We start from the raw sequence: 22,924 nt of genomic DNA, 5'->3' as shown, positions 1-22,924 counted from the left end.
ACCTCTCGACGACAAGCCCTTCCACGCCCTCGACATCCTCAGGCCACTCCTTCATTGCAGCGCAAGTCATGGCCGAGGACCACCGACCCCCGCTCCCTTCTTACCATTCACAGAACTCAGTGAGCGACCATGGGGACCCGTTCGCCGACCGTCCGCGACATGTCAACTTCCAAGAGCCAGCTATGTCTGCATATGAGAGCTCCGTCTCCCTGCCGCAAGAATTCGGTGGCATGGGTGGCGGCTACGACGATGACGACGTTGAGAAGCTGCCCCTCACCGCCGCACCTGGCAGTCTCTATCCTCCTGGGTGAGTGCCGCGCCACGCCGACGCGCCCCGCGGACGTTTGGTTGTGTTGCCGCGCAACCTGTTGCTCACTCAGTACCATTCAACTACAGACCCATTGACCCAAATGCATACGGAGACCCGTATGAGCGTCCCATCTCCACCGTCTCGACAGCATCTTCAGGCGTTGAGTCTTCCTGGAGACGGCGACAGACGATCAAGCGCGGTGTTACCCGTAAAGTCAAGCTTACGAAGGGTAACTTCATTGCAGAGTACCCTGTACCATCCCCGGTGTACAGCGCCATCGAGCCGAAGTGGCTGGGCATGTCGAAATCGACCGAATTCTCGTGAGTAATACTTGCAAGCGTTTCAGAGTGACGCCAACCTCGTTTCCTGGCTTGCGCCTCTAGACACATGAGATACACTGCGGCAACGTGCGATCCCGATGACTTTTCGGAAGCTAGCGGTTACTCCCTCCGTACCAAGATGTACAACCGGCAGACGGAGCTGCTCATCGCTGTCACGTCATACAACGAAGACAAGACACTCTACGCCCGTACCCTGCACGGCGTCATGTTGAACATTCGCGACATCTGCAAGACTAAACAGTCCAAGTACTGGCGTCGCACAGCTGAGGAGGGTGTCCCGGGTTGGCAGAAGATCACCGTGGCGCTCGTCATTGATGGTTTGGAACCCATGGACAAGACAGTCCTGGATATTCTTGCCACCATCGGTGTGTATCAAGACGGTGTCATGAAGAAGCAGGTCGATGGCAAGGATACCGTCGCCCACATTTTCGAGGTAGGTAGTCACACCTATCTCGGTAACAAATATCTGAGTTGTCATCCGCCAGTACACGACCCAGCTGTCCGTGGATGCGACGCCCCAGCTCATCCTTCCTCATGGCGATGACCATACGAACCTTGTCCCGGTGTCGTTCATCCTCGTCATCAAGGCGAAGAACCAAAAGAAGATTAACTCTCACCGATGGCTCTTCAATGCCATAGGTCGGATGCTTGAGGTACACTCGCTGGCGCCTCAGTGCCTGCCGACACTGACCATTGCCGCAGCCCGAGATTTGTGTTCTCATCGATGCTGGTACGAAGCCGGGCCACAAGTCCATCTACTATCTGTGGGAGGCCTTCTACAACGACCCACACTTGGGTGGGTGCTGTGGTGAAATTCACGCCATGTTGGAGGGTGGAAAGAAGCTCCTGAACCCCCTCGTCGCTGCGCAAAACTTCGAGTACAAGATGTCCAACATCCTCGGTAAGATATATCCACCTGCGTTCATACATCAAAAATTTGACGCGTCCATGCAGACAAGCCACTCGAGAGTAGCTTCGGTTACGTGTCCGTGTTGCCTGGTGCCTTCTCTGCTTACCGGTTCCGTGCCATCCTCGGTCGTCCTCTGGAGCAGTACTTCCACGGTGACCACTCATTGGCTGATCGACTCGGTCCGAAGGGTATATACGGCATGAACATCTTCACGAAGAACATGTTCTTGGCAGAGGACCGTATTCTCTGTTTCGAGCTCGTCGCCAAGGCCAACGAGCGGTGGACGCTGACGTACGTGAAGCCTAGTAAGGCTGAGACGGATGTGCCGGAGTCTGCTGTGGAGCTTATCGGCCAGCGTCGTCGTTGGTTGAACGGTTCGTTCGCCGCCTCGGTGGTGAGTCCACAGTGTAGCTTGCCTACGTTGACTTATGATGTCTGACGCTCATCCGTCTACAGTACAGTCTTGTGAACTTCTTCAAGCTCTATCGGTCCAGCCATGGTATCATCCGCATGTTCTTCTTGCACGTCCAGGCAATCGTGCGTCCCGTGGTCAATCTGTCCTTTGGTATCTTCGTTGACTCGCAGTTCATTGCAGTACAACGTCTTCACACTGATCTTCACTTGGTTCGCGCTTGCCAACATGTGGCTCACGTTCAGTATCATCATCGAACTCCTGCCCAGTCAAAAACTTGTTCTTTTTGGCACTGTGGAAATCGTGAGTTGCATCTCTTCAGCAGTCTGTCCAATACTATATCTCCCATTAAGACGCATTGGGTCAACGAGGCCCTGAAGTGGGTCTACCTCGCGTTCCTTTGCTTGCAATTTATCCTCGCGCTGGGCAATCGACCAAAAGGAGAACGACTGGCGTACACCATCACTCTATGGTTTGTCCGACGCCTTCAATTGCCTGACATTTGCTTACATGTTGTGGACACATCAGGGTATACGCCATTCTATCCGTCTACCTGCTGGTCTGTTCGTTCGCACTTACCATCAAAGCCTTCATGGTAAATAGCATGCGGTCACTGCGCGTATCTGACTCACTGCTGACGCTGTTTGCAGAACGTTCCTTCAGAATTGAAGGGGAAGACTGTTAGCCAAATCATTTTGACTTTCTTGACGCCTCCTGTTGGTTCCCTCATCGTCGCCATGGTGGCAACGTACGGTATCTACCTGATATCTTCATTCCTCTACGTGAGCCCGGTATAATTCTTCGCGGAGATTGTAGCTGATCGATTGTTCAGCGCGACCCCTGGCACATGTTCACGAGCTTCCCTCAGTACCTCTGCTTGGCCCCCAGTTTCACGAACGTCTTGAACGTCTATGCGTTCTGCAACCTTCACGATGTTGGTGAAATACACCTGCACGTCGCATCAGTACTGACCGATTCTGTGTAGGTCTCTTGGGGTACCAAGGGTAGCGACAAGGCTGAAGCTCTGCCGTCTGTCTCGTCGAAGAAATCGAAGGACGCTGATACTGCCGTCGTTGAGGATGTTTCAAGGAACAAGGAAGACCTCGACGCTCACTTCAAGGAGACCGTGACGCGTGCGGTGACAAAACTGCAGGTGAAGGAGGAAGTCGAGAAGCCTACGATGGACGACGAGAACAAGACGTTCCGTACACGTCTCGTCTCGTTCTGGATGCTCTCGAACGCTACGCTCGCCATCTCGATTGAGAACCTGAACGGCTTGAGCTCCGGCGACGAGGACGTCGATAACGATACGCTTCGGAAGAAGCAAAACATCTACTTCGCCGTCATCCTGTACTCGACATTCGGGCTGGCTGCCGTGCGGTTCATAGGCGTATGTGTCCGACTCACTCTGCTTCGGAGCTCGCGATGCTCACCGCTTGTTCCTAGTGCCTGTTCTACTTCTTCAAGCGGAATCTCTTCCGGTGCTGCAGGAGGAACTGAGTAGACTTATGTCGTTCATGGGCTGTGGATTGGGATATGGACATCGTCGTCGTCGTTGAGTCGTTACTGCTGCATTTTGGGACCCATGGACATTTTTATATGCCGTCCCTACGGATTCGGATCTACGTCATTTCCTAAGTTACTCCTGTCCGCTTACTGCTGACGATCGTTAATGCAGGCGCATCGTTCGCTCTTTGTAGGTATACATATAAAATGCTCCTTGAGCCTGCCAGTCGGGTGAAGCTGGATCAATCTCTGTCTGATCTCACTGCTGCGTCCAGGCTCTGGTTCCATTGGTACCGCCATCAAGCTCAAGAGGGGGTTCGTTTCAGCGCGCGGTACCGAACCGTATGCTCCAAGGCCCAGCTGGATACTTATAGATCATAGAATGCAGGCGAGCAGACTGGAGAGTACGCCACGAAATGTACCGGTCCGAGAATTGGCCTGACGGCGTCTCACGTTCAACGTCATGGTGAAAACCGGAGTTCCGTGCGCGGTCATTCCGGTGATCATATGTCGGGTTTGGGGGATGTCGCACGAAGTGTATGTACCGGGATTGCTCTCCAATTGGGTTAGTCTCGTCCAGGGAATGACAGCGACGGTAGTCTTATTAACTGTGGGCATGGTCCGGATTACGATCGCAGCGGACTAGAGCGAACCGGCAACTTTTGCGTTACGTGATTATGAGAGGGACCAAGGGAAAGTGGAGCTTATTTGAGCATAGGTGGGTCTGCCAATGTCTGATATTCGTTGTGTCAGCAACGTCTATGAGTGTGATGTTGAACCCATCTTCGACTAGTCTGGGAACGGTGTCCAGCTTGGAGAAGTTCTGTGCGACGCGCACTCTGTATATACGGGAATTGACGGCTAGAACTCAGCAGGGCATTGCACCCTGCATGACGATACTCTTGGCGACCGGCGACGAACAATGTGAAGGCCAAGTCGGATATATGAATGTTCATGTAACGGCGGCCGCAGTCATCTTCTGCTTGCATTGAAGTTGAGTACGTTGAGTCTTCATGATAGGTACGACGTTCGAAGCAAGACTGGTTGGTTCACGGCGGCTGCATCCAATCGATTGCAGCGCCCTGAGGCCCGCCCATGGTAGTACAAGATGCATAACTGGTGCAAACTAGACAAACAAACGAGTAGCAAGAGGATGGTGCATGAGGTATCGGGCGGATAGTCGTACAAGCCAAGCGGGAATAACAATACGATGTGGGGGAGGGGGGGCGTCGTCGACGGCACTAAACGGGTTCTCGTCGGCTGCCGTCTTCTCGACCGGTGATGATGATGCTTCCTCGTCCGAGCCGCTCTCCGGGTCGGAGGCCACTTCCTTCTGGGGGAAGAGCGACTGCATGGGCTTTGCGCCCCTGCGTCGAGCGGTCAGCACGACCACAGAGCGCGCGGCAGACATATGGCACGTACTTCGTGAAGTGCTTCTGCTTCGCTGCGTTCAGCTTCTGGCTGACGGGCGTCATCATCTTGTCAGTCGGGGATATGTACTTCGGGTTGCTGCAACAAAGGGAACAAAGTCAATCCAGGCCACCCGCCACTGGGACACAGACATACTGGTTCGACATCTTCCTGGCCAGTAGCGCCTTCGCTCCCATCCCAGGTGCGGGTGCCTGGCTCGAAACTCCGTTGGTCGCATTGCCAAGCGGTGCCTGCGGCACAACGACGTGTGCTGCTTGTGATGGGTTGTGCAGCGGCTGGACGTGGACCGGGGAGTCGTTGGGCGTCGTGGTGGCAGACATGATGATCGAGGTCGTGGGCGTCGTGTGAGGCGAGTAGAGCGGTGAGGTTTGACGGGACGGATGGATGGTGGTTGCGGTGAAGATGGAGTTGAACACGGTTGCGGCTGGTTGAAGTTCGTGTTCGAAATCGAACGGTCACGTTTGTGTACCATGAGTCACGCACGTGACCGCGTTTCGACGCGCGTCGCGGTCTGGGACCCTCTGGGTACGCTGTAGACTGTCTCTGTTACTCAACGCCGACAATTATAATCCGGATTCTTCACTACTCTCATCGGGCATAGTATGTTTGCAGAAGGTGTGATCCCGGCACTCAAGAGATCACTATCCGAGACAGACGATTCCTAGACAGCTATAGGAAACGTTGTAACACGGCATGCAAATTCAAGTTGGTGCCATGATCACGACTGGATGCTTCGATGTTCGTTGAAGTGTAAGCCTGAAGAGCCCATTACTGACGAGCACTAGGACTACTCTGTGCTACATAAATATACTCGCAAGACTGATGTACTCTGCACAGTGCGTTCATTCCAAGCATGAAGATAGACACGTACCATCCGCGACACTGACTGCCAGAATGCTACTAGAATTTCCATAAGCAGGTGAGCTGTATCGCCTCCAAATAACACCGTCTAAGTTACGTTCATATCTACTACCGCTGCAGATAGCATACTTCATCCTTGGAACGAGGGCTGTGTCCAGAGCAAGTCGCCTCAGCATCCGGACCCCATTTATCCAGACATGGGTAACTCCTGTATATCTTGACAACTGGCAACGAGCTGACCGCAGCAAGGTTTGCATCTGTCGAAGCGATAAGCCAGACGTTCGTACGCCGCCCCCTTCGGATGGTTTAGGCGGGTAGGTTCCAAGTAGTAGGTTCATCACGCATTCGTCAGCCAACGCTGTAACAGCAGGCCACCCAAATTGCAACCGCGCGATCGCCTTCCACACCAAACAGACCACTTGCTTAAATCCGCAAGCGGCGATCATGCATAGAATCCGCATATAAGCCGCGGACCATGCGTCTCCCAGAGCCACCGATCAGGGCGACTCGCTCAACTGTCCATCCGTCGCGCTTACTCGTCCGGGTAGCTTCCATGGTCTGCCATGCTATGGGGATTCTCCTCAGCAGGGCGTCTCAACTGGTTTGAACCAGCGGCTGCGACTGTCTCCATTGCGGCAAGGCTGCTGTCCACACGGAACGTCATGCATGTGGCCCGCCAGGCGAACAGAACCTTGTCCAAGTCGCAGGTTAACGTTTGAATGCTAACCGCCTTAGCCGCTGAGCGGCTCTGCGACGGCACGAACAATGTAGGGAGAGCTCGGCGACTTAGCTGTGTGACAGCCGGCGTCGGGCGAGCGATGACAGACCTGTCTCTGCGGCTCTGGTACGGGCCAGATGTCTCCCTACACCCTCCGTTAAGCTTTTGATATGATTGCACTGTCGCAGGCTGAGGCAATTCTCCTCCGGTCGCTCGCGGAACAAATACGTCTCCCGGGCGATGTTCAGTGCAGCCTGTCGGGTCGTTCCTTGCTACGGCTACTACGTACCACATGTTCAATACAGCGGACACGCTGACGTGTATCGCGCGGAGCGTGGTTCATAGCTTACTGGCACCGTCTTGAGCAGGCCAGTACCTCGACTCCGCTATTGTGTCCGGGTGAGATGTTGCGGCCGTGGCGCTGGTCGGAGCGCGAGGGGACGAAAGTGCAGAGAGAGAGCCCGGATTCCTGATCAAGCGCGATGCATCATCTGTCTGTTAGAATGAAGTGCAGATAGCATTGATGTTGCCTCTCCGCAGCCATATCGTACAGCTCTCCTGCTGTTGGCCAGCTCGGCGCCACCCTGCCATGTGCATCCAGGTCCGGTGTTGGTGTTCGCCTTTAGCAGCCTCTCCGTTCCCTTGGTGTATCCTCGGACCAGCGGAGTCGCATGTGATTCGCTCGTCTACGCGGGCGCTGATTGTGCGTCAGCCCTTTACACCATCGTCGTAAGTCTGCCTACCTTCTGGCCGTCGTGTTGGGCGGACCGCGTAAGGGGGCGTGAGCGACGTGCCCCTTCTAGTCCAATGGCGAATTTTCCTCCAGCGCCGGCCGTTGCGGGCACACGCCTGCCTATCAGAGTTGATCTCGCAGAGGGGCAGGACCACCTCGCAGAAGCAGCGATCTGTCGATTGAGCCTCTACGACCCCGCATCCTTGTTTCCTCGCCGAAAGGCGTGTTCCACGAGGTGGATAGCCGGAAGATGGCGCCTGGACGCACATCAGATGAGACGAGTTTGGACCGTACCTTTCAGCCAGTTGTCTAGACTGTGAAGATCTGAGGTGCTAATAGAGGAGAGCAAATCCGGAGGGGCGGATGCGAGGGTGCAAAGGCCATCGGGCGCAAATTCGGATTAGACGGTTCGGGGAAGAGCGCAGTCTACGCCGGGGGCACATGCACGCGCCCGAGTGAGGCCAAGAAGACGTACAAAGTTGTCGAGCAATACAAATGCATCGATCCGAGGGAGCGCGAGATCTGTGGGGATCCAGGCAAGCCTGCGGCGCGAAGAGAAGGCTTGCGCAGATGTTGTAGGCGACGGTGGGGGTGTGACCGGCGTGGGGTGCTCAGGTGAGGGCGCAGGGCGAGATCCGGGAGGAGGGGGACGTAAGAGGACGAGAGGCGGTGGGCGGGGAGGAATGGAGGACGACGGGACGTCAAAAGGCTAAACGGAGGGCGCGGTCGCTGGATTTGTCGCGACGGTAGCAGCGACGGAGAAACGGCGCGGATCATCGGTGGTGGCTCAGGCTGGCTCAGCTCGTGGCTCGTCTCTGGCGCCTCTCCTCTCCCTTTTAGTCCTCTACTACCTCTCCCTTTAATCCCCTTTCTCCCCAATCCTCTTCACAATGCCGAGCGACATTCTCAAGAAGAGAAAAATCGCCGTCCTCGGTTCCCGTTCAGTCGGTGCGCGTCCAGCCCAGCCCCCGGCCGCCACCTCGCACCCGTTGCTAACTACCGCTCTCCAGGGAAATCGTCGCTTGTTTTTCAATTCATCGACAACCAATTCGTCGAGTCGTACTACCCTACCATCGAAAGCACCTTCTCCAAGAGCATTAACTACAAGGGCATCGAGTACGACTGTGACATCATCGACACCGCTGGCCAGGTATGCACCCTTCTCGCCTCGCCACCGCCGTGCTCACCGCTTTCTCGCTCAGGACGAATACTCCATACTCAACTCGAAACACGCTATAGGCATCCACGGGTTCGTCCTCGTGTACTCCGTCACCTCCCGCAACTCCTTCGACATGGTGCGCATCATCTACGACAAGATCACCGAATTCAGCGGCCAGAACACCATCCCGTGCGTCATGGTCGGCGCGAAGATGGACCTCCAGCAGAGGTGAGCGTTGGCACAACTTGCCGTCACTGCGGCGGCCGCGTTGCTACCCAAACCCGTCGCCCACGTTTCATTTTCCTCACAGCAAATCCAGACAGGTAGCACCCGAGGAGGGCGAAGAGCTCGCACAGAGCCACCACTCAGCGTGGATCGAAACAAGTGCGAAGACCAACAAGAATGTTGGTGCGTGCCCCCTCGCCCCGCTCGGACAGTCCCAGCATGCTCACTCCCCCGCCACAGCCGAGGTATTCCAACTCGTCCTCGGAGAGATCGAGAAAGCAACACCAAATAGCAAGACAGTGGAGCCTCCAGCGAGCAGATGCTTTATTATGTGATGTGCCCTCTAGACGTTCTGTTTTCTTCCCTGGCATCTTGCATTGGCTCATAGAACATTCGCAATCCCCTGTCCTTGCGCACCCACCATCCCCTGCATTGTCTCCGCCTGTCCTGCTGCCCTCGATGTTGTCTCCCCTCACCCGCTCTCCCCGCGGCGACGTCTGTCCTCCCACCAATCGCAGCCCCCCACGACGCCCGCTGCCCGCCTCGTTCCCTCCCAGGTTTCTTGTATATTGGACTGTCGGATTCTGCCTTCTGTTCCAGCCGCGTGCCTATGCCTTTATCCTTACAGTTCCTATGTAAAAGCCTGTATGATTGTTGTTGTCGCGCACCGCCCCTCGTGGGGCCCCTATTATGTACACCCTCTCGCCGAGATCCTAATAGCATATACTGCTCCCCCCGATTCGCTGCTGCCCGCTCGGTTTAGCGCACCCCAACATGCGCGTTCAGTCACGGTGCTTACGGTATGACGCTGCGTGCGTCAACGCACAACCCTATCGCATTCATTCACGGCATGCACGCTGCTACTAATACATATATGCTCGACATCTTCCGCACCTCGTTGCCCGGAGACGCCTAGGCCGTCCCGTCGCCGAGAAACCTCGCCTTGATCTTCCGCCCGTTCAGTCCCACGGCCTTCACGACCTGCGGGTCGTCCGGCACGAGGTCGATGGCCTGGTCGCTCCACTGCACGGCGTCCCCCTCGACGTCGAGCACGAGCCCCTTGATCGGTTTCCTCGCTGAAAGCTCCACGGATTCGCCGTCCTTACCCACAGCGATGCTGAGACCTACGTCTTTAATGTCGGGGAAACTGATGTACTTGAACGGCTCGGGCCTGCAGCACCGTTCTCAGCTCGGTCGGACTCGGAAGGGGAACACGGAAAGACGCGCGGGGGGAGACACGGACGGCGGCGAGGTCTGTGAGACGGGACGACGTACCAGTTCGAGTATCGGCCGAGGACGGCGCCGGAGGCGTCGAGAAGGCGGGCGGAGACGACGATGGTCTTCGGGGCTTCGCTGAGCTTCGTGCGCCTGGGCTGGCCGGGGAGGAGGCCCTTGAACAACTCCGTGCTCGCATTGGGCGCCAGCGCGACGTCCTGCTTGGACGTCTCGCGCCAGTCCGAGTGCAGGTCGAACGCGGTCACCTCCAGCACCGCGCGCTTCTCCTGCAGCGTGCTGTTCGTACCCCAGATCTCGAGCACGGTGTCGAGGTTGAAGAACGCGGCGGTGAGGTCGTCCGCGAACGTCTGCTTGTCCTTCCGCGTCATGCCGACGGTGTACGGCCGCAGCTCGCGTTTGATGGCGAAGTACGCGGGCTTCGGCCGCAGGAAGTAGTCGACGATGGCCCATGAGGTCACCGGCCAGCAGTCATTGATCTGGTCCGCCAGGTGAGCAGGACGAAAAGAATAGTACGTCTTGGAGCATGCGCACTTGCCAGACCAGAGCACCTGCCGTGTATTCCTTTCCTTTACCGCGCCAGTTCCTTCTCCACAGGCGGTAGGCCGAGCCCAGTGTCTCCGCCTGCATGACCTGGGTGTAATACACGTAGCTGCGGGGCAGGAGTAAGCAACAGAACCGCACGCTATTGAAAACGGCATGTTAAGCGCACCTTTCCATCTCGAACGAGTGCTTGAAGTTCTCGACCAAGTACAGCTTTCAATTGCGAATCCCCATTCAGATCCGCGCTTCGCGGTACGAGCGACAGCTGTGCGGCTTACCTCCAAGCGCCTCTCGAAGCCATCCGCCTTGTTGTGGTTGAACATCGTCCTACACCGTGCCTCAGCATTCCCATGGAGAGGCGCACCAGGGCTCCCCGAACGCACCTCGACTGCGGGTACCGCTCAGACGTGTTTCCGCCGAGCCAGTAGTCGACCGTGCGGATGTCAGGATACGCTTCCCTGTCCGTCCACGCCAGTCAAGACGCGGTCGCGTGACCACAGCACCAGAACACGCACATGCCGAACTCTGACACGAACCGCCCTGCGAGGATGTCCCAGTTGTGCCAAGGCTCCTGCGAGCCATGCCAGACGTTCCCTGATGCCGTAACGATCGTCATCATGAGCAACAGATCTGAGCTATAAGGGATCTGAGCTGCTGACATTGATGCAGATCACCGTAGTTCTTGTCCGTCGTCGGCTTGCCGAACCCACTGTATGGCGAACTGCGGTGGTAGTGTATGTCGCACAGCCGCTCGACAACCGACGGCAGGAGGCGTTCGTAGATGTAGCGCGCGGGGAAGGTCGACTGGCGGAAGTCCGACTTCTCGTCGTTGTAGTCTAGATCGAGCTTGTTGGACTCCGCGAGCTGGTAGTCTGACCGCACACGGCGACAGTGAGAGACAGCGTGGACAGCGCTGGTCGTGTGACGAACCTTCATTGTTGCCCGCTGAATGGAACGGTGGTGAGTGACCGCCGGGTTGACAGGCTGGCGCGCATGCTAGACGTACCGAAGATGACACAGAGGGATGGTGCCTCAGTCTCTTCACGTTCTGTTCAGCCTCGAGCTCAACAGACTTCGTGAACGAGTCATATGCCGGGTACTAGAAGTCACATCGATGAGCCGCAGCCGCGAGCGCGCGAAGCCAGATGACCACGACGACGTACCTGTCCACAGCCAAACATGAAGTCCTGCCAGACGAGGATGCCAAGCTCTATGGTAACGTAAACGGCGACGTGCAGAGAAGTCAAGCCGGATCGTAAGTGCACAGCAGCCAACGATGTGAAGGGGATGCGCACCATCGCAGATGTCGTAGAAGTCGTCTGCTTCGTAGATGCCGCCGCCCCAGACGCGCACCATGTTCTGGTTCCCGTCGACGAGAAGCTGGAGCCACGCCAGGTACCGCTCACGGGTCATCCTGCCATCAACCGCGTGAGCATCGTGGAACAGGGGACGAGAGGAGGAGGGTAAAGCAGTACGTAGTGAGGAAGGAGTCCGCCGGGATCCAGTTCGAGCCTGAAGAACATTAGTGTAAGAAGACTGGCTCGTCGACGTCGACATCATTCCGATGCGTACCACCGCAGAATATTCTGATGTTATTGATCTCGAAGAGGAACGTGCGACCTTCTTGATCAATGAGTGGATCCTGTACTATCCTCGCGCGCCGGAAAGCGACCTTCTGTGTCGTATGGTCCAATTGATTGCCATGCTAGACGTAAGAATGACCCCACTGTCAACAGTGTTTTCGCTCATGAAGGGGGTAATGAATACTACCTGGTCCGCCACAGTGATCTCCACCGTATAGAGCGGCTGCTTGCCATACCCCACGGGGTACCACAGTTCGTACGTGCCCGCCGACATCTTGAACGTCGCCTTCGCCCCCGACTGCGCAATCCGCACGCTGTTCTGGCCGGAGACTAGGCTGCCGTCTGCGGCCTTCAGGCTGACGGACGCGATGCTCTGTCCTCCCGGGAGAGCGCGAAGTTGACTTCGAGCGTCGCGGAGAGGTCCTCGGCCACCCGCGCTCGGATGTCCACGTCGGAGATGCGAGCGGTGTAGGTTTCGAGCTTGATGGGCTTCCAGGGGCCGGCGGTCATGAGCACCGGACCCCAGTCCCAACCATAGCTGCGCGGAGTAGGACGTTGTTCAGCTAAGGTTACGGAAGAGAGTCTGGCGGCCCACTTGTATTGTGCTTTGCGGATGTGAAGACGGCTGGAGTCGCCGTTCCAGAGGCTGTACTTTTGGTGCGCCTTTTCGATTTCTCTCCCCTGCGCGAGGTGGTCAGCAGTCTTAAGAGGGCTGCGACCGCCCGCTTACTTTCCGGAACGCGCTGGCGAACGTAATGACCAGCTCGTTGGCACCCTCTTTGATGTATTGCTTAACAGGGACACGGTGCGCGACGAATTGGTTATCCGTCCTGGGCACAATCAGCGTCGTAGACCCGAAGACGAATGTGCGTTACTTACTCTAGGATATTGTGACCGTTCTACGCATGGCTTGCTCGTCACTCCGAGTGCGACTCCACGATATGACGGACCACTCACGAGGTCACTGTCGCAAAAGTATCCAACCCATCGAAGACCAGGTCCACATTCGGGGCCGAGACCTCCGTATGGCTAGCAGTGAACTTGGTTTTGAATGCCCAAGGCACCTCGCCGATCCCTGCATCATCGTTATCAGTTCTAGCCCTCAGATCGTGGCCATTCCAAGCACGTACATTGCACATCCCATTCCTGAACCCGATGAACTACATCCAGATGGATGTCATAAGCGATGAACCTCGGAGCGGCGCGTCATGCAGCTCACCGGGTCCGGAATCCTGCCTGCCTTGAGCAGCTCCACATGCACCGTAGTTGGAATGCCTGGACTGGATCCACTCGCCCTCCTTCACCACGTCCTTCGGGGCCCCGCCACCTGGGTGAAGCTCCACCCGTCATGCAGCGTCCTGTTCGCAGATGCCATGTCAATGCAGATACTCAGATACAAGACGCAGATCAACACTGTGACAGAGCGCGCAGAGACCGGGCGACCCACGGCCTGCGCATTATAACGGTCGCGCATCGATGTAGGGGAGGGTCAGCAGACGGGTGGACGCGCCGGCGGAGGGCAGCCGGGAGGGGCACTCGCGCGCTGTGTCCGAGAAATCCCCGAGGCTATCAGTCTGCCGCCTCCCAAGTGCCCTCCGCCGCCCACCGCCCTGAGTCCGTCGGCAGCTCCTCGGGCTGTTCGATGCGACATCCACCAAGTGCGATGGGTCCTCTGCGTTCTGCGACTGGCGTTCCTGGGATTTAGAGCGGGCTGCATCGGTCCGGTTTTGGGGCACTACCCTATGCGATCATACTTCGGTCTTCCGCAGGCATGACGCGTATGGACGGCTTGTTGTTGGGGAATCTGTAGCCCTCGTCGCGCGACATGACAATTGTATCAACACCCGGCCGCCACCGACTAATCCGGAAGGTGACCTGCCAAATGTGGTAAGTCTTCTGCTGTATCGGTCCGGGATCTTGGCAGATCTTGGCCAGATTAGACTCGGTCATCAAACCTCGGGATTGTGCACATAGAGGGTAGCCAAGGCCCTAGACTCTTAACCAGTTGTAGTGCGGGTAATAATACATTGTGCGTGCAGTCGTAACCGTAGAGTAACTTTGGAAGGGCATGAATATCATCGAGTACACGTCATGCTCTGGCACGGTCATGTCAAGTAGCGGAAACCCTTCGGCAGGCCCTCTTCCTGCTCCCGCTTTTCAAACCGCCTGTTGAGCTGCTCCAGATGGCGCTTGAACGCGTAGCACACCAGTATGCAGAACCCGTTCGTCGCGATACATATCGCGTACGAGTAGCGGTAGGACGGGCCCCATCCTGTCGGCCATACGTATCTATCAGGACACGAGGGGTCAGCCATGGCGGGTAACACCAAGAGGAGGGAGGAGTGCTTACGAGCCGGCGACGTTCCCGAGCTGCGAGAACGCGTTGATGAAGGCGAGCGCGACGGCGCGCTTCGCGGGCGGGCGCGGGATCGAGTTGCTCACCCAGGCGAGGAAGGTGATGAATGCGGCGTAGGACTGCGCCATCAAAAACCTGTAGACGAGGTTGCTTAGAGGTGCCGCGAGCATGCAGAGAACGACTGACAATGAGACGTAGTGCGCAGCCGTGTTCATCGTGCTCGCCGCGATCACGAAGCCTACGATGCCGAATACCAGTGGGATGGCGATGTGCCAGAACCGGTCTCCGACTTTATCAGAATGCCTGCAAGAAAGGAGCAAAATATACAGTGAGCCACAGCCGTACGTTCCACAGGTACCGCCGGCACACGCACCTCGTCACCGCAAACGCGACCAACGTCGCGAACCCCCACGGCGGCGCGCACAGCAGCAGCGTGACCGTCCTCGAATACCCCATCGTCGCGCTCAGCGTCGGGAAGAACGCGTTGAACGAGAGCGAGATGACCATGCTCGTCAGCGCGAGCGCGAGGCACCACACCTTCCAGTCCGTGAGCGCCATCCGCAGCCCCGCGACCTGGCTGCTCTGCGCGGCGTCCGCGGTCTCGTCCGAGACGCCGACGTCCTCGACCATGCGCTTCTCGGCGAGGCGCACCTCGAGCGCGCTGAGCCACCCGTGCGACGTCGAGGGGAAGTCGGGGAGCACGAAGATCGCGCAGGCCGCGACGAAGATCGTGAGCGCGCCTTCGATGAAGAAGAGCCATCTGCGGGGATGGGTCGCTCGATCAGCCGCGAGCTCTCGACATCACTGTTGACGCAGGAGTCGTACTAACCTCCAGGCGGAGTGTCCGAGCCTGCCATCCATGCCATCGAGGATACCGGAGGCGATCAAGGTTCCAAATGCATTGCTGATGAGACTGCCGCACGAGAGCACGGCGGTGCGCACGCCGAGCTCAGAGCGTTTGTACCACTTGGACAAGAGGAAGAGGGCCCAGGGAAGAACGCAGCCTCCACGAAGCCGAGGAAGAATCTCGTCATGAGCGCACCGATGAAGCTAGCAGGACGTTCAGCGGGATATGGACAGAGACATTTGAGGGTGCACACACTTTGTAGTGACTCCTGTAAGGCAGGATATCATCCCCCAGACCATCATGCAGCAGGGCAGGTAGATGGAAGGTCGACCCATGTAGTTGAGTAGCATATTCCTGTTTGTGCGTCAGCACAAGGAACTCGACGAAAAGGTGGATGACTCACGAGGGAACCTGCATGAGAATGTAGCCGACATAGAGGATGCTCAGGAGCGTGTTAAACTCCTGGCCCTTGAGATGGAGGTCGTCCTCGAACCCACGTAGCCTCGCGGCTCTGCAGATTCGCTGAGCATTCAAGATAAGTGATCTTCTCGCACAGACGTCACTCACGACGCGTTATTCCTGTCAATCTGCGCGTCAAGGGTATGTCAGTCGATCATGACGATCCAGAAGCATTGGCAAGGCGCGCACGTAGTTGAGGATGTAGATGACAATGAGGATGGACAGTCGGAGGTCGAGTTTCCTGAGCAGCTTCTTCTCGAGCTTCTTGCGCTCCTCCGTACCGCCAAACTCCTCATCCGCGTCGTTCGCGAGGAGCTGCGGCTGCTGGTGCTCAATGTCTTCGAGCTCCGACACGCCGACTTTCTTGACCTCCGGGGCGGACATAACGGGTGGAGGTGTCACGTCGGCAGAGCACGCGTCGCGGCGGGGAGAGCAGAGATGCGCTGGCTATCGCCGCACGGACGGGGCTCTGGTTTTATCGCGCGCACGGCGTCTGCGCCGGATGAACGATCAAGGAGCAATGCAGCAGCCTGCCAGCCACCAGGAGGGAAGCCAAGCACGGAGGAGCAGAGCCGGGGAGGCTGGTGCCATGCGGGGGCGGGGCAGGCAGGCCGGGGCAGAAAGTCCGGCCCATGGGGAGGCGGCGCACCTGGCAGCAGGCTGGCAGAACGACCTCTCGGGGGCGCTCATCCCCGGCTAATCGTCGGTGCGCCTCCCGCTGGCCCGAGCCGTGACGCGCCATCAAACGCCTGCTCGATCGTCCCAGATCCCGATCGTACGTGTCTTCGCTTCCACCCTCATCGACCAGCATGGCTGCCGCTGCTGTCCTCCTTCCTCCAGTCACCCCGCCCACCTACCACCGCATCGTCTCACCGACCCTCCAGGTGCCCTCCGACAACAAGGTCTCCATCCCCGTCGGACTGCTCGCGTGCCAGCGTGTGTGAGCCCGCTCTGCTTGTGATCGACGGTAGGCTCAATCGTCCCCAGGCGATCCGCTTCTGCGTGAACTCGCTACAACCGTAGTGAGCGCGACAGTCTCTCAGGCACCTACACCGCCCTCCAACGGACGGAAGAGCAAGAAGGAGAAGGCGCCTCCTGCTCCGTCCGAACCTCTTATCGAAGTCATCCTACACGACACCGTCATATTCCCTGAAGGCGGTGGGCAGCCCTCCGATGTCGGTCTCCTCACAAGCTCAGACGGCGATGTGTGGGACGTCATCGAAGTCAAACGACACGGAGGTCATGCCGTGCACTATGTCAGGTCGAAGGATCAAAGTGCTGATGCTGCGCTGCTCGCGTTTTCCCCCGGCGCAAGGGTCGGCGTTGCACTGGGAGAAGACGGCTGGAAACGCCGACTTGACCACGTAAGATCGTATTATCTTCTGTTTCTTTTGCCACCCACTAATGGCTCGCCCCGGTGTAGACGTGCATGCACACGTCGCAGCACTTGCTCTCAGCGGTGCTGGACTCGCGCAACATACCCACGCTCTCGTGGTCGCTCACGGCATGGCCCACGCCAAGCTACGTCGAGATATCTCGCAGCATGAGCACGGACGAGATCGCATCCGTGCAGGAGGAGGCCAACCGGCTCGTCTTCGAGGGCCGCAGCGTGCACGTCGAGGTAGAAGAGCTGCACAGCGAGAACAGCCCCGAACAAGAAACGCTCCAAAACGGGCGCAACATCGGGAAGGCCCTCCCCGCGACTACACCGGCGGCATCATGCGTACCGTGATCATCGACGGCGTCGACCGCAGTCCGTATGTCCCCCCTCCTCGCCTAACCACCGCCGCTAACCTACCCGTCATTCCAGCTGCTGCGGCACGCACATGCCCACCATCCACAACCTCCAGCTCTTCGTCGTCCCGCACACGGAGTCGCTCGCGCGCGCGAGCACGACCTCCGCACGGCTCTACTTCTTCGCGGGCCCGCGGCTGCTGCACCACCTCGGCACCACGCATGCGCTCCTCGCGCACACCGCGGGCACGCTCAGCTGCGGGCCGTCGCAGGTCCCCGAGCGCGTCGTGCAGGTCGTGGAGGAGCGCAAGCGCGGGACGAGGCGCGCGGAGGACGTCGAGGCCGAGCTTGCGGGGCTGCTCGCGAGGGACCTCGTTGGCGCGGTGGTGGGTGCGGGGAGCGAGGGGCCTGCTGTGCATAGACATCGGACGGACGACGCGGCGAACCCGCTGGCGTTCTTGAATGCGATCTCGATGGCATTTGCGAAGGAAGTCGCTGCGCGTGCGGACGTGCCGCCGTACCTCGTCGTGCTCTCGTCGTCGCCCTCTGTGCAGACGGCGACGAGCACGAGCGTGGTGCTCGTGTTCGGCTCGGACGAGGGGAAGGTGAAGGAGGCGGGGGACGCGCTCAAGGCGAAGCTGAACGTCAAGGGCGGCGGCAAGGGTCGCTGGAGCGGCAAGTTCACTGGCGTGTGGCGGGAGAAGGAGAGCAAGCTGGTCGAGGAGGCCCTCGCTGCCTTACGGATTGCGGGCGGGAATGCATGATGGAATAGCCAATATTGCTGTAGAATACAAACAGAACTATGGATGATGGCAACCTAGTGGGACAGACCGATGCTTGTGGTATATACAATACGATGAATAATTGACTCCGTGTTTTGATCCTCCTGCAGTATGAACCCTTTGTCTCTCTATTTTGTCTCCGCTTCTGGGACTTCGGCCGAGGGCGAGCCTGGCTCCGCGACTGCAGCAGCTGTAATGACAGTATGTTAGAATCCACACGAGACAGACAAGAGAGACGGAAGGTAGACATACCATCATCCTGCACATCATGTCATCCTCCATGCTACCAAAAGCTCCCCTCCGACAGGCTCTCCGACGCGTCTCCATCGCTATGGCTAAGTCCCCAATTCTCCATCGCCTCGTCCTCCGCGCTCCCACATCGCCCTGTCCTCAACCACGTCGTCCCAACATCCGCGTTTAGGCCTGCGACACCTCCGCCTCCGAGCCGTCTCTGTTCCTGCCCGCGGTGTACTCTCGCATAAAGGCATTCGCATCCGCTGCCAGGTAACCTCCGGGGGGTATCGCGGTGGGTTCCGCCCGCTCCCAAAGAGCGCCATGAACGATCCACGTCCGCAGCCAATCTATCCCTCATGGCCCCTTGCGCCCCCGCCGCCCAATAAAGCGTTCACGTCCGCGGCCAGGTCGACCTCGTCGCCGTCGAGGTCGAAGTCGAGGTCGTAGTCCTCCCCCTCGGCGTCGAACCGTCCGTGTCCATGAACCCGTCGTCTTCGTCGAGGTCGTCCTCGTCTCGTCATCATTGGGCACGTATCCCGTCGGAGGAGCCGTCCTCCGAGTAGGACGGAGGCCGGATGTTCGCGAACTCTGCGCGGCAGGCGGGACAGGTTCCGTGCTGTCCATCGACGACAATGAGACATGATGCCGCGGCGGTAGTAGCAGAAGACACGTACCCAGCCACGTATCCATTCTATCAAGCTAAAACTCCTTGTCAGTATTGGCAGAGCTAGACAGAGCACAACGCTTACTCGAATCTGCAAAAGACATGCCCGCACCCGCTCAGCTTTGTCACGCCCCTGTGCTCTTCCGGGTCTGTCCCGTTCGGGAGCCCATTATCAGCCGCGACCTCCTCCTGTGCCTTCCCTTCATATATGGCCCCGAAGCCCTGGAGGCAGATTGGGCACGCGTCGTCTAGCGGGATCTCCTCTTTGCTCAGCGTCGGAAGCGCTGCAATCGCGTGTTCGACCCGTTCGCCCAGCGTGAGGAACTCCATCGAGTGTGCCATAATCTCAAGACTTCTTTGAAACAAATCTTCTCCTGGCCGTGACGAGATATGTTATGGGAGGAGGGCGGGCATGCGGCGGGGCTGGTGGACGAGAGGGCCTGCTCGGGCTCGGGAAGAAGCGCCCGCCTGGCGCGGTGCGCGTTCGCACGCGTAAACAACGTTCGCGTCGGTCACGTGCGCGCAACGCCGAGCTGTGGTGTCCCGAAATGGAAAGAGACGTCGTTGATGCCCAGCTTTGAGCTGGCTCATGTGAACAACTCCCATCGGGCTGCGTCGATCACTGAAGCATTTACTGACTGCTGAGATTTTCAGCCTCCTCCTCCAAACTGACGCTGTAGGTCGCCCTATCAATGAAATTCGCAGATCCGGTGGACGCGTCAGTTGGCACTGTAACAGGACTACGCAGATCGACTTCTCCGGAGAGTGGGCCGAGCTGGCATAGCATGCTTATCGCCGAGGTATAGTCCAAGCAGATCTGTACTAGACACCGCTCATCAGTCCACGAGTACAGGCTTGTCCGGGGCGCATTCTCCACAGCGTCCGGGGTTCATGGGTCTGGTGACCAAGGGACAACATATATGCTCAGAAGCTGCACGCGACATAAGCCTCCGGAGACGGTGGGCCGCTGCTCCTTCACTATATAAACATAGGTCGCCTATGGACGATAGGACCGTCGACCTCGGTACCGCCGCTGCGGCCATGTCAGATTCCAAGCTCCACCTGGATTCCCCCGTGAAAAGGTGAAGATGTCGAGTCCGTCCAAGTGGGCGTGGAGGACCCGGACGCCGAGTTTGGCGGGGCGGAGGCTCGGAGGAAGCTCGAGAGAAGACTTCTCTTGAAATTGGATGCCCGGATGTTCATCTTGGTGATCATCTACATATGAACTACGTGAGTACCTCATTTCCCGGCTTCATATGCACTCAACAGTTCTACATTAGATTGATCGGAACAACGCAGCGTGAATGCTACAGCTTCGCGGGACGCTCCGGCCATGACTGACGAAACACCCGTAGAGCTGCACGACTGAGAGGCTTGAGGCCGACTTGCACCTTCAAGGCCAACAATTCGCGACGTTGCTGTCCATACTCTATGTCGGATACATCATCATGCAAATACCTTCGTAAGCTTCTCATTCCTCAAATCAGGCCTTCAGTGTCCAATGATTTCGATGCCAACAGGAACATGATTTTGAATTATGTCGGGAAGCCCTCCCTTCATCTTCCGTTCTGCATGATTGTCTGGGGCGTTCTTTCCATCTTGACGGGTGAGTGTGCTCTATATGTCTTCATATACCCCTGAATGAACCCGTCGGGACAGGTATTACACACAAGTGAGTGGCGCTAGAACGGGAATTACCTCGAACTGACGGAATATCTCAAGTTTCGTCGGCGCACTACTGACGCGGTTCTTCCTGGGCTTCATGGAGGCCGCCTTCTTCCCTGGTGCGCTCTTCCTTATTAGCAAGTGGTACAAGCGCAGCGAACTCGGCAGACGAACCGCCATCCTCTATGGCGGCAACATCATCAGCAACGCGTTCGGCTCCCTCATCGCTTCCGGGATCCTGGACACGATGCAAGGCAAGCTCGGAGATGCTGCCTGGCGCTGGCTGTTCTACATCGAGGGTTCTCTAACCGTATTCTTTGCCATCTGCGCGATCTTCATCTTGCCTGACTTCCCTGCCACGGAGAAGGGGCGGTGGCTTAGTCCCATCGAGAAGCAACTGGCTCTGCGGCGCATGGAAGAAGACGCGGGTGTCGGCGACGAACAGGAAACGGAAACGGGCCGGCATGGAGCTGGGTTGTTGATGGCGATCACGGACTGGAAAGTCTGGTGGATGGCGTTCGCTATGCTCAGCCAGGTCGTTTGCTTGAGCTTCAACGCGTATTTCCCCACCCTCAGTGCCACGCTGGGATATAGCTCTACGGTGTCGCTCTTGTTGTGCGCTCCTCCGTTCGTACTTGCGGCCATCCTCGCCTATGTCAACTCCCGGTGAGTACTAATCGTATCACGGAAGATATCGGTCACTCAAACGAGATTTACAGCCATTCCGATCGGACACAGGAACGATTCTATCATATGACGATCTCTTGGGCGATAGGCATCGTAGGCTTCATCATCTCCATTTGCACCATGAACACCGCGGCTCGATACATTTCACTGTGAGACTCCGCCTTGAACGTGCGTGTCCTCTGTGAGCCAACTGGCTAATGTCGCTTCCAGGTTCTTGATGGCGCAACAATATGCCGGCTTCGTGGTCATGTATACATGGGTCAGCAACTCATTCCCTCGCCCACCGTCTAAACGTGCTGTGGCGGTAGCGCTGGTCAATGCCTTTTCGCAAATCGGGAACGTGGCTGGATCGTGAGTACTTAGAGGTCGCATCATCGACTCTCCCTGACATTGACTGATCATTCCGTGCAGGTATGTATGGCCCAGTAACTGGGGACCTACATATAGATACTCCTACGCCATCTGTACTGCCACTTGCGGGTGCGCCATCATCATGAGCTATATATTCAAGCTTCATCTGGAGTCGCTGAATCGGCAAATGGACGAGGAGGAACGAGAGAAGGGGATAACGGAAAAGGGCTTCCGTTACTTGATATGATTGTCCCGATGACTATTCTGTTGTACCTACGTCGCGGGCAAGCAACCTCAGTGCACGTGTGTACAGGCTTGACGGTCCGTGTCGAGTTATGACCAAGCGCTTTGCTGTTCATTTCTTTGAAGTGTTAGAGTTCCGGTGCGCGTCCCCCAGAAATGTTGGTCCGTCATGCACCGGGCGGGTCTTCAACGGAAGTGATTCTGACCAACGGCTACACATCGCAGTCGACCGTTTTCGGACTGTCATCTGCACAAGACATGGCAACTATCCGGACAGCCTTGTCCCAGTGATGTTGCAGTATGACCACCTAGGTATGCAGGACCATTTTGAACTCGGCTCGTGGCGGTCTATCGGTTCGATCTCTGCTTAATGATCCGTTCTGTTGAACTCCGTGTCCCGAGACTCGAGTAACGGGCGGCCTGCATTGCACGCCGCGCTAAGCCGCGAGGCGCTGTCAAGAACTGAACCGTCCGAGAGGACATGTGGATTGGACGTACTCACACAAGCGCGTTATCTACGTAGGCAGCGCCAGAATCAAGACAATGGTCGACTCGCACGTTCGATGATCCTGCGCGATTGCAGTGCACGTTCAGCAGGGGGTTACACCGAAGCAGCGATACGAGGTGCTGATTTGAAGAATGCGAGAAGCAGAGTACCTGGGAAGCACACTGGACGCTGGGCGTGAGCGAGGTGCGATAGCGAGAATGGAGTTAGACATGTTCCAACCGGAGCTGGAGACTGACCAAGAGGCTGAAGCGCAGAGATGCGATATAAAGCGTGAACGGTCGAGGACGCGACGAGCGAGCGCAGGCGATCATGGCAGCAGCAGAGTCGACCCAGGCGCGCACGCGGGAATCACGCTACACGCGTTTCTGGCCTGCCAGTGCCCGCCGACATCTCCGCGTCCTATCCCCATCTCCTCTCGCTTCTTTCGCC

The 22,924-nt window shown here is 57.6% G+C and overlaps 8 protein-coding genes across 8 annotated transcripts; 4 read left to right on the top strand and 4 right to left on the bottom strand.

Moving 5' to 3' along the window:
- Window positions 1-68: 68 nt before the first annotated feature.
- On the top strand, window positions 69-3,473 carry B0H18DRAFT_866233 (glycosyltransferase family 2 protein; the record flags this gene model as incomplete). The annotated part of the gene is made up of 14 exons (XM_048039773.1): window positions 69-307; window positions 397-630; window positions 694-1,084; window positions 1,137-1,304; window positions 1,354-1,552; window positions 1,606-1,955; window positions 2,018-2,098; window positions 2,157-2,276; window positions 2,327-2,445; window positions 2,502-2,568; window positions 2,624-2,755; window positions 2,806-2,907; window positions 2,959-3,363; window positions 3,420-3,473. The coding sequence occupies 14 exons, from the start codon at window positions 69-71 to the stop codon at window positions 3,471-3,473; spliced, it is 2,661 nt and encodes an 886-aa protein (XP_047901150.1).
- Window positions 3,474-4,498: 1,025 nt separating this feature from the next.
- B0H18DRAFT_1205591 (uncharacterized protein) lies at window positions 4,499-5,377 on the bottom strand. The gene is made up of 3 exons (XM_048036138.1): window positions 5,046-5,377; window positions 4,902-4,988; window positions 4,499-4,846 (listed from the first exon to the last, which is right to left on the bottom strand). Exons 1-3 carry the CDS (start codon window positions 5,228-5,230, stop codon window positions 4,606-4,608), a joined length of 513 nt encoding a protein of 170 aa, XP_047901149.1. The 5' UTR covers window positions 5,231-5,377; the 3' UTR covers window positions 4,499-4,605.
- A 2,600-nt stretch (window positions 5,378-7,977) lies between these two features.
- Window positions 7,978-9,346, top strand: B0H18DRAFT_966669 (small GTPase superfamily). The gene is made up of 5 exons (XM_048043355.1): window positions 7,978-8,170; window positions 8,233-8,372; window positions 8,425-8,609; window positions 8,701-8,789; window positions 8,847-9,346. Exons 1-5 carry the CDS (start codon window positions 8,113-8,115, stop codon window positions 8,939-8,941), a joined length of 567 nt encoding a protein of 188 aa, XP_047901148.1. The 5' UTR covers window positions 7,978-8,112; the 3' UTR covers window positions 8,942-9,346.
- Window positions 9,347-9,405: 59 nt separating this feature from the next.
- On the bottom strand, window positions 9,406-13,471 carry B0H18DRAFT_966661 (glycoside hydrolase family 2 protein). Its single transcript, XM_048043354.1, has 20 exons — window positions 13,293-13,471; window positions 13,227-13,263; window positions 12,923-13,040; window positions 12,696-12,795; window positions 12,561-12,646; window positions 12,368-12,503; window positions 12,153-12,338; window positions 11,955-12,087; window positions 11,858-11,894; window positions 11,678-11,796; window positions 11,546-11,592; window positions 11,389-11,481; window positions 11,042-11,246; window positions 10,898-10,976; window positions 10,766-10,840; window positions 10,661-10,709; window positions 10,552-10,595; window positions 10,374-10,491; window positions 9,882-10,318; window positions 9,406-9,777 (listed from the first exon to the last, which is right to left on the bottom strand). The coding sequence occupies exons 1-20, from the start codon at window positions 13,338-13,340 to the stop codon at window positions 9,519-9,521; spliced, it is 2,406 nt and encodes an 801-aa protein (XP_047901147.1). The 5' UTR covers window positions 13,341-13,471; the 3' UTR covers window positions 9,406-9,518.
- A 486-nt stretch (window positions 13,472-13,957) lies between these two features.
- On the bottom strand, window positions 13,958-16,294 carry B0H18DRAFT_1091102 (MFS general substrate transporter). The gene is made up of 10 exons (XM_048032282.1): window positions 15,817-16,294; window positions 15,736-15,755; window positions 15,572-15,679; window positions 15,424-15,522; window positions 15,332-15,371; window positions 15,151-15,287; window positions 14,695-15,081; window positions 14,508-14,624; window positions 14,316-14,456; window positions 13,958-14,254 (listed from the first exon to the last, which is right to left on the bottom strand). Exons 1-10 carry the CDS (start codon window positions 16,009-16,011, stop codon window positions 14,071-14,073), a joined length of 1,428 nt encoding a protein of 475 aa, XP_047901146.1. The 5' UTR covers window positions 16,012-16,294; the 3' UTR covers window positions 13,958-14,070.
- A 142-nt stretch (window positions 16,295-16,436) lies between these two features.
- On the top strand, window positions 16,437-18,244 carry B0H18DRAFT_1133659 (alanyl-tRNA synthetase domain-containing protein; the record flags this gene model as incomplete). Its single annotated transcript, XM_048035574.1, has 5 exons — window positions 16,437-16,563; window positions 16,615-16,991; window positions 17,051-17,248; window positions 17,275-17,384; window positions 17,438-18,244. The coding sequence occupies 5 exons, from the start codon at window positions 16,437-16,439 to the stop codon at window positions 18,123-18,125; spliced, it is 1,500 nt and encodes a 499-aa protein (XP_047901145.1). The 3' UTR covers window positions 18,126-18,244.
- A 511-nt stretch (window positions 18,245-18,755) lies between these two features.
- On the bottom strand, window positions 18,756-19,499 carry B0H18DRAFT_11098 (uncharacterized protein). Its single transcript, XM_048032761.1, has 3 exons — window positions 19,127-19,499; window positions 19,052-19,076; window positions 18,756-18,993 (listed from the first exon to the last, which is right to left on the bottom strand). Exons 1-3 carry the CDS (start codon window positions 19,381-19,383, stop codon window positions 18,898-18,900), a joined length of 378 nt encoding a protein of 125 aa, XP_047901144.1. The 5' UTR covers window positions 19,384-19,499; the 3' UTR covers window positions 18,756-18,897.
- A 541-nt stretch (window positions 19,500-20,040) lies between these two features.
- Window positions 20,041-21,991, top strand: B0H18DRAFT_1112497 (MFS general substrate transporter; the record flags this gene model as incomplete). Its single annotated transcript, XM_048032823.1, has 9 exons — window positions 20,041-20,065; window positions 20,124-20,248; window positions 20,397-20,503; window positions 20,562-20,647; window positions 20,701-20,713; window positions 20,764-21,372; window positions 21,426-21,542; window positions 21,604-21,744; window positions 21,805-21,991. The coding sequence occupies 9 exons, from the start codon at window positions 20,041-20,043 to the stop codon at window positions 21,989-21,991; spliced, it is 1,410 nt and encodes a 469-aa protein (XP_047901143.1).
- Window positions 21,992-22,924: the final 933 nt, after the last annotated feature.

Source organism: Fomitopsis serialis, assembly GCF_022376445.1.
Source record: "Fomitopsis serialis strain Sig1Antser10 chromosome Unknown B0H18scaffold_1, whole genome shotgun sequence".
Lineage (NCBI taxonomy): Eukaryota > Fungi > Basidiomycota > Agaricomycetes > Polyporales > Fomitopsidaceae > Fomitopsis > Fomitopsis serialis.
The sequence above is the reverse complement of the archived record's forward strand: the minus strand, read 5'-3'. Positions and strand labels throughout refer to the sequence as shown.